We start from the raw sequence: 12,943 nt of genomic DNA, 5'->3' as shown, positions 1-12,943 counted from the left end.
ATGAGGAGTGGCACTGTTAGTTTGAAGTACAGATGAGGAGTGGCCATGTTAGTATGTAGAACAGATGAGGTGGAGTTCCTCTGTTAGTATGAAGTACAGATGAGGAGTGGCACTGTTAGTATGTAGAACAGATGAGGTGGAGTGCCTCTGTTAGTATGAAGTACAGATGAGGAGTGGCACTGTTAGTATGAAGTACAGATGAGGAGTGGCACTGTTAGTATGTAGAACAGATGAGGTGGAGTGCCTCTGTTAGTATGAAGTACAGATGAGGAGTGGCACTGTTAGCAAGTAGAACAGATGAGGTGGAGTGCCTCTGTTAGTATGTAGAACAGATGAGGTGGAGTGCCTCTGTTAGTATGAAGTACAAATGAAGAGTGGCACTGTTAGTATGAAGTACAGATGAGGAGTGGCACTGTTAGTATGTAGAACAGTAGTGTTCATTCTAGCACCCGCCAACTTTGAAAACCCATGCAGTTCCCCTCCCTGCCTGGGGTGTCGCTGTCTGCTGTGCTGTTTCTAGCACAGGTCCGGTTTGCATATTAGTGCTTATATTCAGACCACACTGTGGTAGAAGCACTGCACCAGGGAGAGACACCCCAGGCAGGGAAGTGGAACTGCATGGGTTTTCAAAGTTGGCGGGTGCTAGGATGAACACTAGAACAGATGAGGTGGAGTGCCTCTGTTAGTATGAAGTACAAATGAGGAGTGGCACTGTTAGTATGAGAGCATATACCCTTAAAGCAGCTTCTCTGTTACCACACATAATTTGTCACAGCCTAGTTATGGAACACACATATTTTATTTACACAGATTGCAAACTAAGACACGGCTTATGGACCAGAAATGCAAATTTGCAGATGACTGCGAGACATCCAGACAGACAGAAAAAACTCCCTGTGCAAGTGTGTGAATGAATTGCACAAATATCGCTGCTCGCTATCCACTTGCAAATCCATATGCAAATCAAGAACCATCAAATGATTTTTCGAGTCTGTGCAAATGTGGGTAAGTCTGACCCTATCCAGGGCCGGTGTAAGGCTTCTCAGCACCCTAGGCAAAACTTCAACCTACTGCACCCCCCCCCCCCCGACCCCCATACTGCCACCAATACCTACTTTGAAGGGCTGGCGTTTCTATCGCCAGCCCCGCCAGTGGCCGACTCCCGACAGGGGCTCTCGCACGCCCCGTGGCAACGGACCTTGTCCCGGGTCCCCGCCGCCTCCCCCGGTGCCCCTCGCCGCCCCCCCTAACCCTGCCCATCCTGAAGCGGAGATGGGCAGGGACCCGCATCGCCACCGTCGAGAGACTGGGACGCGCGTGCGTGTGAGACGCACGAGCGTCCCAGTTTCTCTCACCGGCGCTCGCCAGCGCAAGGGGTCTGGCGAGCGCCGGCCAAAGATGAAAGATGCTCCATCTGTAGGTAGACTTGGTGGCGCCCCCCCAGATCCCGGCGCCCTAGGCAGCTGCCTAAAGCTCCCTTTTGGTAGAGCCGGCCCTGACCCTATCCGTCATCTGCGACAGAGACAGGCTAATCGAGGCCGGCACAGACCTCACAGACCCTCCTTTAAATCTCAGGTGTTTTTTTTTCTGACACACCCTAAAAACACCCGGATTCCACCCCCAAATGCGGCTTCCTGTCAGTCAAGCTCCGGCCAAATTGCATTTACAATCCATATGCAATTTCTGTCACTATTGCCCTACGCGCATGTGCACTATGATACATGCAGAGTCATTTGATAATCTCGCAGGCCAGATTCTCTAAGCTTCAAATGTGAAAAAATGGAGAGTGATAAACAGCCAGCCAATCAGCTACTACCTGCCATGTCACAGACTGTGTTTGAAAAGTGTCAGACAGGAGCTGATTGGCTGGTTGTTTATCATTCTCCGTTTTATCACTTTTGAAGCTTAGTGCATGTGGCCCTCGATTTGTGAATTTGCTGATCAAAGATCAACTTTTGGGGCCCGATTCAGACCTGTTTGCTAGACTGCGTATATTCACTGCTTAGCGAGCAGGTTAATGGCAAACGCACTATGGGTGCCCCCTCCATTTATGTGTGCCCCTGTCTGTCAATTAGTCAAAGGCGCTCGCTGTGGGGGTTTATACATTATTGCCTACTACGCCTGCAGAGCCCCACCATCGGGGACAGGGTCTGAATGGGCCCCTTATTGGGTCTTACACCCCAGACCAGTACCGGTAACTTTATTTCTGTGTATTTTAAATTGTTATGTTACATTCAACACAACATAATACAAACTGCCAATATGCAGCAATATACACTAGTGTAACCAAAGCCAGCCTGATACAGTATAGCTGCTGAGGAAAGGGCAGTTGTTGTGTCCAGCTGGGATGCAGTCAAAATCCCGAATGGGTCAAAATCCCGACATTTAAAATCCCAACAAGGTCAAAATACCAACATATAGAATGTACAGGTGAAACAGTCAACATGACTTTCGGTCGACAGGTCGCAAGGTCGACATGGGTTTTTTCAGTTTTTTGAGCCGACATGTGCCGACAGGCAGTATTTCATGCCCTACCATCCACTAGGGCGTGGTGGGAGAATAAAACAGTGTGCCGAGCACAGCGAGGCACCGTGCCCGAAGCGATGCGAGGGGCTGTGGTTCACTTCCAACTGTGTCCATGTCGACTGTGTCGACATTCGGGTAAAAAAACAACAGTGAAAAAACCATGTCGACCGAACGACCTGTCGACCGAAAGTCATGTGTTGACTGTTTCACCTGTAAATTCTATATGTCGGTATTTTGTTGGGATTTTAAATGTCAGGATTTTGTCCTTGTCAGGATTTTGACCCTGTCGGGATTTTCACAGTGGGGATTTCATACCGAATCCGTCCAGCTACATCTAATATTACAGCTGATACTTCCAGCACGCGTGTATGTAGTTCCAGAAGTAATGATAAGGCAAAGTATGCAGCCTGAGAGGCTTCCCCCATACATCAGCTATACCAGCAGCAGCAGCAGCAGCAGCAGCAGCATGTCCTGTGTCAGCTCCCGGTCCCCTCTGCTGCTCACTCTCCATCCAGACCAGGACCAGCACCCCTCACTTGTTTTTCTCGACCCCACAGCTCCCCTCCCTTCCCACCTCCCCCTGCATTCTCCCCCTCCCCTCCCTGTGTTCTCCCCCCTCCAGCAGCCCCATAGCTCCTCCTAGCTCTGTGCAGGCTGCCGTGTGAGTCTGCAGAGACTGGGCTGCACCTCTCTGCTCAGGATAGCACAGGATCCGCGCACATGAGGTGTCACTGCTCCTAGGAATCCTTGCAGAACTGCATCTAGCTTCTGGATTTTGGGGACTGCGCCTTAAAACAGCAGAGGGGGGGCTGGCATTCCTTGTGGGAGCGCACATGGATTGTAACTGGACTGGATTGTAATGTGTATTTGATGTTCAGGATCTGGGGATCTCCTGCTGAGAGATGGGGAAACTTTATTCCAAACACGGTGAGCGATCAGGATTCTTTCTATCTATCTATCTATCTATCTATCTATCTATCTATCTATCTATCTATCTATCTCTATTGTATGTAACTGGTGCTTTTAAATCTCTTTTGCAGCCAGTCATCTAATTACCTGTTTTGTTTTTTGTTTCCTCCTGCACTTTATGTTGCCCTTCTGCCTGGCAGCTGCAGTTTGCAAACCCAGAGAGAGCCCTGAAGGTAGGACATGAATTGCCCCCCACCCCCTACAGACCCTGGCTCTGTGTGATAGTGGTCTGTGTGTTGCAGTCCCCCGGCCAGCGATTGTCAGCTGTGTGCTAGAAGTTTGGTGACTATTCTGCAGTGTGTGCTGTAAAGTTGTGGTCCTGGTGTTTCCCAGTATTACAAAACTCCTGGTCATGTAAGGTAATGGATAGCGCAGCCCAGGGACTGTCTTCCACTGCTTCGCCTTCTCAGCATCCATATAGGTGGCATGCAATGTGCAGCTGGTCTGAATGGTCTGGTTGCCCTTTTTCTTTTTTGGAGTAAAGAAAGGAGAAATAGAATGTCTCTGTTCTAAAACAAAGAAGGTTGCAGCCATTTAGGGCATTGGTAGCGAACCTGTCGTCAATTCTTTAATCCCACTTTTATGAAGGCCAGTGGTTTATGTGTTGAGAAAAGTTTTAATCCATTGCTCCTGTGTGCACTGTCACACACAGTCCTGCCCTGGTACCACTGTCACACACAGTCCTGCCCTGGTACCACTGTCACACACAGTCCTGCCCTGGTACCACTGTCACACACAGTCCTGCCCTGGTACCGCTGCCACACGCAGTCCTGCACTGGTACCGCTGTCACACGCAGTCCTGCCCTGGTACCGCTGTCACACACAGGCCTGCCCTGGTACCGCTGTCACACGCAGTCCTGCCCTGGTACCGCTGTCACACACAGTCCTGCCCTGGTACCGCTGCCACACACAGTTCTGCCCTGGTACCGCTGCCACACGCAGTCCTGCCCTGGTCCCGCTGTCACACGCAGTCCTGCCCTGGTACCGCTGTCACACGCAGTCCTGCCCTGGTACCGCTGTCACACACAGTCCTGCCCTGGTACCGCTGTCACACGCAGTCCTGCCCTGGTACCGCTGTCACACACAGTCCTGCCCTGGTACCGCTGTCACACACAGTCCTGCCCTGGTACCGCTGTCACACACAGTCCTGCACTGGTACCGCTGTCACACACAGTCCTGCACTGGTACCGCTGTCACACACAGTCCTGCCCTGGTACCGCTGTCACACGCAGTCCTGCCCTGGTACCGCTGTCACACGCAGTCCTGCACTGGTACCGCTGTCACACGCAGTCCTGCCCTGGTACCGCTGTCACACGCAGTCCTGCACTGGCACCGCTGTCACACGCAGTCCTGCCCTGGTCCCGCTGTCACACACAGTCCTGCACTGGTCCCACTGTCACACACAGTCCTGCCCTGGTCCCACTGTCACACACAGTCCTGCACTGGTCCCGCTGTCACACACAGTCCTGCCCTGGTCCCGCTGTCACACACAGTCCTGCACTGGTCCCACTGTCACACACAGTCCTGCCCTGGCACTGCTGTCACACACAGTCCTGCACTGGTACCACTGTCACACACAGTCCTGCACTGGTCCCGCTGTCACACACAGTCCTGCCCTGGTACCGCTGTCACACACAGTCCTGCACTGGTCCCACTGTCACACACAGTCCTGCCCTGGCACTGCTGTCACACACAGTCCTGCACTGGTACCGCTGTCACACACAGTCCTGCCCTGGTACCGCTGTCACACACAGTCCTGCCCTGGTACCGCTGTCACACGCAGTCCTGCCCTGGTACCGCTGTCACACGCAGTCCTGCACTGGTACCGCTGTCACACACAGTCCTGCCCTGGTACCGCTGTCACACACAGTCCTGCCCTGGTACCGCTGTCACACGCAGTCCTGCCCTGGTACCGCTGTCACACGCAGTCCTGCACTGGTACCGCTGTCACACGCAGTCCTGCCCTGGTACCACTGTCACACACAGTCCTGCCCTGGTCCCACTGACACACACAGTCCTGCCCTGGTACCACTGTCACACGCAGTCCTGCCCTGGTCCCACTGTCACACACAGTCCTGCCCTGGTCCCACTGTCACACACAGTCCTGCCCTGGTCCCACTGTCTCACACAGTCCTTGGGAAGTTTGCCCATTGATGTATATTAGAATCATTATATATATTGCTTTTGCTATTAATAGCTGTGTGTACGAATTATGATCACTTTTGTTTCCACGGCTGATATGTGTAAGTTAATAAGTGGGTTTCAAGTGATAAATGTGCTTTCAGTTTGTAGCTGTGCATTGCCCGATGCAAGTATCGTATGTCATCTATGTAATGTCTGCAGAGTTGGTCTTACATCAGAGACTTGGAATGAAGTTCTGCCCCCAAATTGTTTCATGTTTAGATTAGGAAGCTATACATATGTCCGTATCAGCAGGGCCTGGCATACAAGCCATGGCCTTGCGCTTATTTAATGAGACGGACAAAGATTGTGTCTTAATGAAGTGCATAAATTGCCCTCTGGAAATGATGACTATACTTTAAGCTCTGATCCCATATTGTCACCACTGTCCTAAAACTCTGGGTACAACTTTCTCCCCTGCTAAGTGTTACGCTTTGATCACAGATGGTCACTTCCCTGTTTTTAGATCTTTTCTCAAATCTCCAACCCACCTTCTTCCAAGGCTTGGAACAAACATTACCCCCCCCCCCCCACTGTATTATTGCCCAGTATCCAGTCTCTGCGTCTGTCTGTTCCCTTATTGCAGACTCTTGTATGAAGACCTTATAGTTTAGTTGCCCCCTTCATGATTCAATGCATTTGTCCTCTGCATTAGCAGCGTAGTTGGATAGTTAGAAAACATCATTTCTGTGTAATCTTACATCTAATCTTATAATTCCAGTATTTATTGTAATACGCAATTAGTGATGGTTCAGGTTGGTCTTCAAAACCATTTTCTGAGATTTGAATTTACTGCTCAGTTTACTCGAAATGAATCTGATTTACTTTGTTCCTGTATTAGACACAGAACCTCAATGATGGACTTGTGTTTGCCGGGCCTGTTTGATCTGTGACTCTGTTCCTTGTCTAATCCCTTCATGTGTCAGTGAACCTGTAAACTGTTTTTACCAATGCTTCTAGTTTATCTTTGAAATGCAAGCATCCTGCGCTCTAGTCTAATGCCCAGGAATGTCTCAGATCACCGATATGGTCAAAGTGTTTTCTTCAACTCACTGAAATTTCTAATTTCATTTTAATTGCATTGTACACCATAAATCTTACTCGATGACATGCCCGATGTAGCTTTCAGTAAGGTGCCAATGTAGAAAAGAGGAACTGCTGACCTTCAGCAGGGAACCCTTGATGTGATATTTTTGTTTTATATTATAAATGATGGCTTGTCATATGAATGAACCTGTTGAGAACACAAGTTATTGCTCTTTGACAAAAGTATGTATGTGCCCAAATATTAGCTGCTAGGCTCCTGGAATATAAAAAGCCGAACTCTTAATATACGTGTTGTGTTTCTCGTATCTAAAATCCAAAATATTCTAAAAGTGTTTTTTAAATGCAATGGACACCTTTACTTTCTGATAAAATTATAAAATTATTACAAATATTCTATAACGTGACATTCAGGCGGTTATTTAATTATTGCCGGATTTTTCAGCTAGTCAAAAAATCATAAATTTTCAGCCGTTTTTAGGGCAAATTGGTTTCGACCTATTCGGTGCCCGACCAGTCAAAAAATCGTCGAAAAACACATGGATCGGCAAATTCGCTACCGATGCATGGCCAAATTTGCGGGTGTCTTCGACTGCTGTTGGGTCCATTTTCACCCATGCTGATTCCCCGTCCCTAAAGTAAAATGGCAACAACAAAAATGCACAAAAAAAATGGGTGAAAATGCCCATAATTGAATACAGAGTGTTCGGATTAGTACCATTTTTTTTCGGGCCAGCCCCCCTATGTGTATTAGCTGTATATGATACATAAATGCATTTCATCTTTAGACTTGGGTCCCATGCACAAAGATATCTCATTATAGTTTGCAAATATTCCAAAATCAAAATAACTCCTGGTCCCAGGCATTTCAGATACAAAACACTCAATCCATACAATTTTCTTGTGAAATGTGGTTCTTGTAAAATGTGGCTAGGACAGTGTTGGACGGTACTAATATAGGGGCTGAAAGTTTGAGTAGAGGTAGTTCTTCTCTTCCGAAAACTCAGAGCTGTTGTGTCTTTTCTTGAAGGTGACAGCTTTGCGGTAAATGCCTGTTTGGCTCGTAAGGGCATTGAGGACTGGATTGCCAAGCAGAAGTCCTCAACTGCCCCCAATCACAAAACTGGCTGCAAAAGGGTAAGTCATCCGCTTACAATTTTATCACACTACTTAGGAAATTGAATCGTGAAAGTGTTCGCCGCTGATGTTTTTGTACAGTGATATACGTTTTAAAACGATGCTCTGCTTAGTGAATACACACTGGAAAAAGGATTGGAACGCATGAAAGAAATGTGCACTGAGGGCGAATTTTAGTGCTGTCGTTTTAAGTAGTTTTCATTTTCAGTTGTTGCGTTTCTGTCCACACAAACCGTCTTCCTGGTAGAGTGCTGTACCGCAGGAGAAGTAGGTCATGAGCGCTCTCAATTCTTAAACGCATCCTTATCATATTAAAATGTAACTGTGGACCTGTGCCTCCGGAAGCCATTTATCCTGTTCTAAATGTGGTTTTTAGGTGTAAGTGAGTAGCTGAAATGTATGACGGTGTTCTAGATGGGAGTATGTTTTGATTTTGCCACATTTTGGATTTTCACCATTTTTCTTTAAGACTAAGGGCGGGATGTACTAACGGGAAAATGCGGTAAAACCCCCGTTTTACCGCATTTTCCTATGTACTATTACCCGGCCGCCATGTCACCGCAGTGTAGGGTATCGCCACCTTTGGGTGGCGATACCCTATAGAAGCCTATGGGCTTCTTTTCGCCACCCAACGCCTCCTCTAAAAAACCCGCCGACCCCCCCCCCCTCTCCCCCTCCCTCTCTTACCTGGTCCAGGTCCTCTTGGACCCTGAAGGTAACACCTTCCTCCCCCTAGTGAGGCAGCCGGACGTCCTTCCGGCTGCAGGGGGGAGGAGGAGGCGCCGGGGACAGCTCCCCGGCATGAGGGATGCAGGAGGGGGCAGGGAGGTGACGGAGACCCCCTGCACACCACATTCCAGGTATAGCGGGGGGCCTCCGTCACCGCATCGCGATGCCAGCCGCATATGTTAGTACATATGTGGCGGCATCGCGGCGGGGGGGCCGCGAAGGGCGGCGATGTATTTTAATACATCTCGCCCTAACTTTTAGACTGATTTGTCTTGTTGTCTGTTGCAATCAGAACTTTCTGGCTATACGCTGATGCTGGCGGGTCATTTTTGTGCTTTCTAAGTGTAATATATGTCAGACATCCAAGTAAACAAGACCTCCATAGTACCATGGGTTGTATCACACAGGTTGTATTAGCTTCTAATTTATAACACGGAGGCCAGGGAAATGCGGTGAGGTAAATGGCTCAAGAGTCCCTGAAAAGTACCAGAGCCAGATTTGCACACAATAAATGAGCCATGCTGGAGATTCGCTGAGTTTTGATAAGAGATTTGCAGAAAAGGTAGCCAGGTGAGGCACTGCCTCACCTGCCATAGACTTTTTACTCCAGAGTTTTGACCATAAAAATGATTAGCATAATAAAAATAAGATTTTTTTTATATATTCTTTTGACATACTTTATAAATTCAAACCGCCGACATATACGCTAGTATGGCAGGAAAGGCTGTGCCTCACCTGCCTCACCCCACCGCAAGCCACTGACGGAGGCTAATTGCCCCATATTTGCATTCATTGTGGGAGTATAATGAACGAGGGAAATATCCCTATTTATTTATTTATTTACAGTTTTCTTGTATAGTGCAGCATATTCCATTGCACATTACAATTGGTGATAAAACAAACAGGGTAGTAGCAGACCTATACAGATGGGGCCGCTCTCATCGTTGCCGCCAGACCTGGTGGATGGCGATCTGGCGGCAGTGGACAGGACACGGATGCACGAGCGTCTCATACACTCTGGCGTCCATTTCCGAGAATGGGGCGCACAACCGTCTCGAGGTGCGTGCGCCCCATTCTAGCGCATGGTGGCGGCTGGCGCGGTGGAAGCCCCTCTGATGAAATTGACTCCATCTGTATATAGAGGTAGGAGGGTCCTTGTAATCAAAGCCCTAGTGCGATGGCTCCCTTTTAAGTAAAACGTTCTAGTCCGTAACGATGTGCCCTTTTTCAGAATAGTACCTGAACAGGTGAACAGGACACCTGTCTGATGTCAAGGGTCATCTTGTTCATCCACGACTAGTAATTATCCTGTATAATTAACCATGTAAAATAATGCAGTGTAATATTGGTCCGAACATGTTGAACGGTGTTTATCTTAATACCGCAGCTGAGATTGAGTTTAACAATTTGGTGGTTCCTGCAAGCGATGCCCCTTTGCCCGGGAAGTGATAATATTTCTCATATGTGTTAGTAATGTTTGGAGTCTGCCGACCTCACAAGATGTGAGTTTTGGCATCAAGTCTACATTTCTGTCTGTTCTGTATCTTGTATTAACCTCTTTGCAACCGGTCTGGTCTGCCGGAGTTGGAAAGGCACAACGCTGTACGTACCTGTATAAGCAAAGTGTTTAAACAGATGGTTATCGCATATTTACTATCCACATTTAAGAAAGATTTAATCCTGTTTTACCACTTTGTATCTGCCTTTATATACAACTATGTGTCACTGTTCTGCGGGAACCCTCATTTCAGCACACAAGTTTCTTCCATTTATCTACTTGATTAATGGCAGCTTTTTAAGCTCTTCAGAAACTGGAGAAAGCAGTTTATCAGAAGGCTGGAAAATAGATCAACCCAACAACAAAAGAATGTGGCGAGAGATCACAGAGTTAGGGAGCTGTTTGAAAGCATTTTGTTGCTTTGCCCTTTTTAAGTAAGGGAAAAAAAAGGTGTAAACATCAGCCTACAGAGATAAGATGTTCACCATGGCTTGAGATGAGCAGGAAGTGCAGCCATTTTGCTGGCCTGCGACCATCTTTGCACTTTTTCTGTATTTTTTTTTAATGTCGTTTGTAATCATCTGGTAAAGTAATAAACCAATTCCAGGTGCTTCCGATATGACCCAGCTGCCCAGATTTATTTCTAGCAATGTCCAAAGATTTAGGAAATGACTGGAGCGTTTTTTTAATTGTGTTATTTAAACGGTGACATCCAAGTTTCCCTTTAGTCAATGCAAACTATTGTCACAACACACGTTTTTATTGTCTTGTTAACACTTCACATCGCTGTAAACATCACAATTTATGACAATAGATTTTTCCCCAGGCCACATCCCTATGTGAATGTTTTAGGCCTCTTATCACTAGTGCTAATTCTAGGCGTTTTACTTGTGTTTTTAACAATAGTACAACGCATGGGTGTGTAATGGTTTTTACTAGCTTTTGTGCTTTTCCAAACGCTTCTGGTTCTATTCACGACATAAATACATCGGAGTAGGTTGCCGTGGCCTGAAGTGACCTCAAGACGGTAGTAAAAAGGACCTAATGGGGCCTACACACGGGGTGACACTGCTAAGAGATATGAGCAGTGTAGATTGCTCAGCACACAGCGCTGTGTCAGCGCTGTGTGCTGAGCAATTTGTCAGGGTCTCATCGGAGAACACTGGCCCTGACCGGCGATTAACTACATTTATCCAGCATGCTGGATATTAATCACCAGGCGATAGCAATGCGTGGGGCCATGCATCACTATCGCCCCTACACACGTAGCGCTTAGAAAATGCCCTGAAATCCCCCCCCCCCCCCCCCCCCGTGTGTAGGCCCCTTAAGTCATGTGACATTACCCTTTATTGAGAATTTTGTTCAGAGTTAAAGAATAATTTCCTGGCAATTATCTCATCACCAGCTAATTGGTATCTCCTCTCTTCAACAAGTCCTTTGTTCTTGTAACACTTTTGTCTTAGAAAACGGATCACTTAGAGCCTGGAATTTCTGTCTGCACAAGGATTATAATGCTTATATTATATTTGGAGCAACTGTTATTTTATGTTTAATAGAAGGAAGTGTGTGGACAGCTCCTGCAGCTATTCTTCCTTCTTTGAAGTCCTTCATTCTGAGAATGTTTAAAGTTTCCAATAAAGGGCTTTATTTTTCTTTTTTCATTTAGCGAGGAAAATGATTAATGGCGATATTGTTCTCCCATATACTTTAATCGCTGCAGAAAAAAATTCTCAAGGCAAAAAACCTGCAATGTCGTCATGAAACAGAATTTGATGGCAGATAAAAACCACTTGGCCCATCTAGTCTGCCCAGTTTTTAACACTATAATAACCTCAAAACCTTTTTGACCCTAAATCTGCATACACATTACACCAGGGGTGGCCGACCCGATCCTCGAGATCTACCAACGGTCCACGTTTTCCAGGTTACCTAGCGGGTGCACAGCTGTAGGCATTACTAACTGTCACATTCCCCAGATCACCTAGCTGGTGCACAGCTGTAGTCATTACTAACTGTCACATTCCCCAGATCACCTAGCTGGAGCACAGCTGTAGGCATTACTAACTGTCACATTCCCCAGATCACCTAGCTGGTGCACAGCTGCAGTCATTACTAACTGTCACATTCCCCAGGTTACCTAGCTGGTGAAAACTGTAGTCATTACTAACTGTCACATTCCCCAGGTTACCTAGCTGGTGCACAGCTGTAGGCATTACTAACTGCCACACTTTCAAACATGCTGCATTCATTCCTACCATTCATTCCTACTATCGAAAACATGCACTGTTGGTAGATCTTGAGGACAAATTTGACCACCCCTGCATTACACGATATCGTTAACGAAAGCTATCGTTAAATATTTTTCACTCAAACTGCCTGTACTCCTGGACAAATTATACAGGGGGTCATATTAGTCTGTTCGGCCCGTTGCAAATTCCCAATGGAGACCAATGTTGGCGGCCTGTACATGCGCATAATGGCGTATGCGCATGCGGTGGGTGGTAGTGTCGTGCAGGGTGCGGGCAGCTCCTGCGCTTGCTGGGTGTCCTGAATTTCCCAGTAGGCATGTGATATATGTGGCACCTGTTGGGTGTGCCTATTTGCTCTCTGCCCTGAGCCTGCATGATGTCTAAGCAGAGCTGCCGGTGTACTCTTCCTGGGCGGCTCTGCAACTTTGTTACCCTTGCTGGGCGGCTCTGCAACTTTGTTACTCTTGCTGGGCGGCTCTGCGTCTTTACTTTCTGTCAGTGACTGTTGATAGCAGTTGTGAAGGAGGGGGAAGGGGAAATAATGTTGTGCCTTGAGATTAGAGGTGGAACTACCATTGGTGCAGTGCATCGGGGCCCCCGAAGGACTAAG

General features: G+C 47.5%; 1 protein-coding gene across 1 annotated transcript in view; it reads left to right on the top strand.

Annotated features, from left to right (window-relative positions):
* The first annotated feature begins 2,999 nt into the window (after positions 1-2,999).
* The window catches only part of NKD1 (NKD inhibitor of Wnt signaling pathway 1), a 93,441-nt gene continuing 83,497 nt past the window's right edge, over positions 3,000-12,943 (top strand). Inside the window, exons 1-3 of the mRNA XM_083165354.1 lie at positions 3,000-3,453; positions 3,636-3,668; positions 7,751-7,857. Of these exons, the coding sequence (XP_083021480.1) occupies positions 3,429-3,453; positions 3,636-3,668; positions 7,751-7,857 (165 nt within the window). The 5' untranslated portion in view covers positions 3,000-3,428. The remainder of the gene's footprint in view (positions 3,454-3,635; positions 3,669-7,750; positions 7,858-12,943) is intronic.

The sequence above is a fragment of the Crinia signifera genome, chromosome 11 (genome assembly GCF_055691185.1).
Source record: "Crinia signifera chromosome 11, ASM5569118v1, whole genome shotgun sequence".
Lineage (NCBI taxonomy): Eukaryota > Metazoa > Chordata > Amphibia > Anura > Myobatrachidae > Crinia > Crinia signifera.
This window is presented reverse-complemented; position numbering and strand designations above follow the sequence as displayed.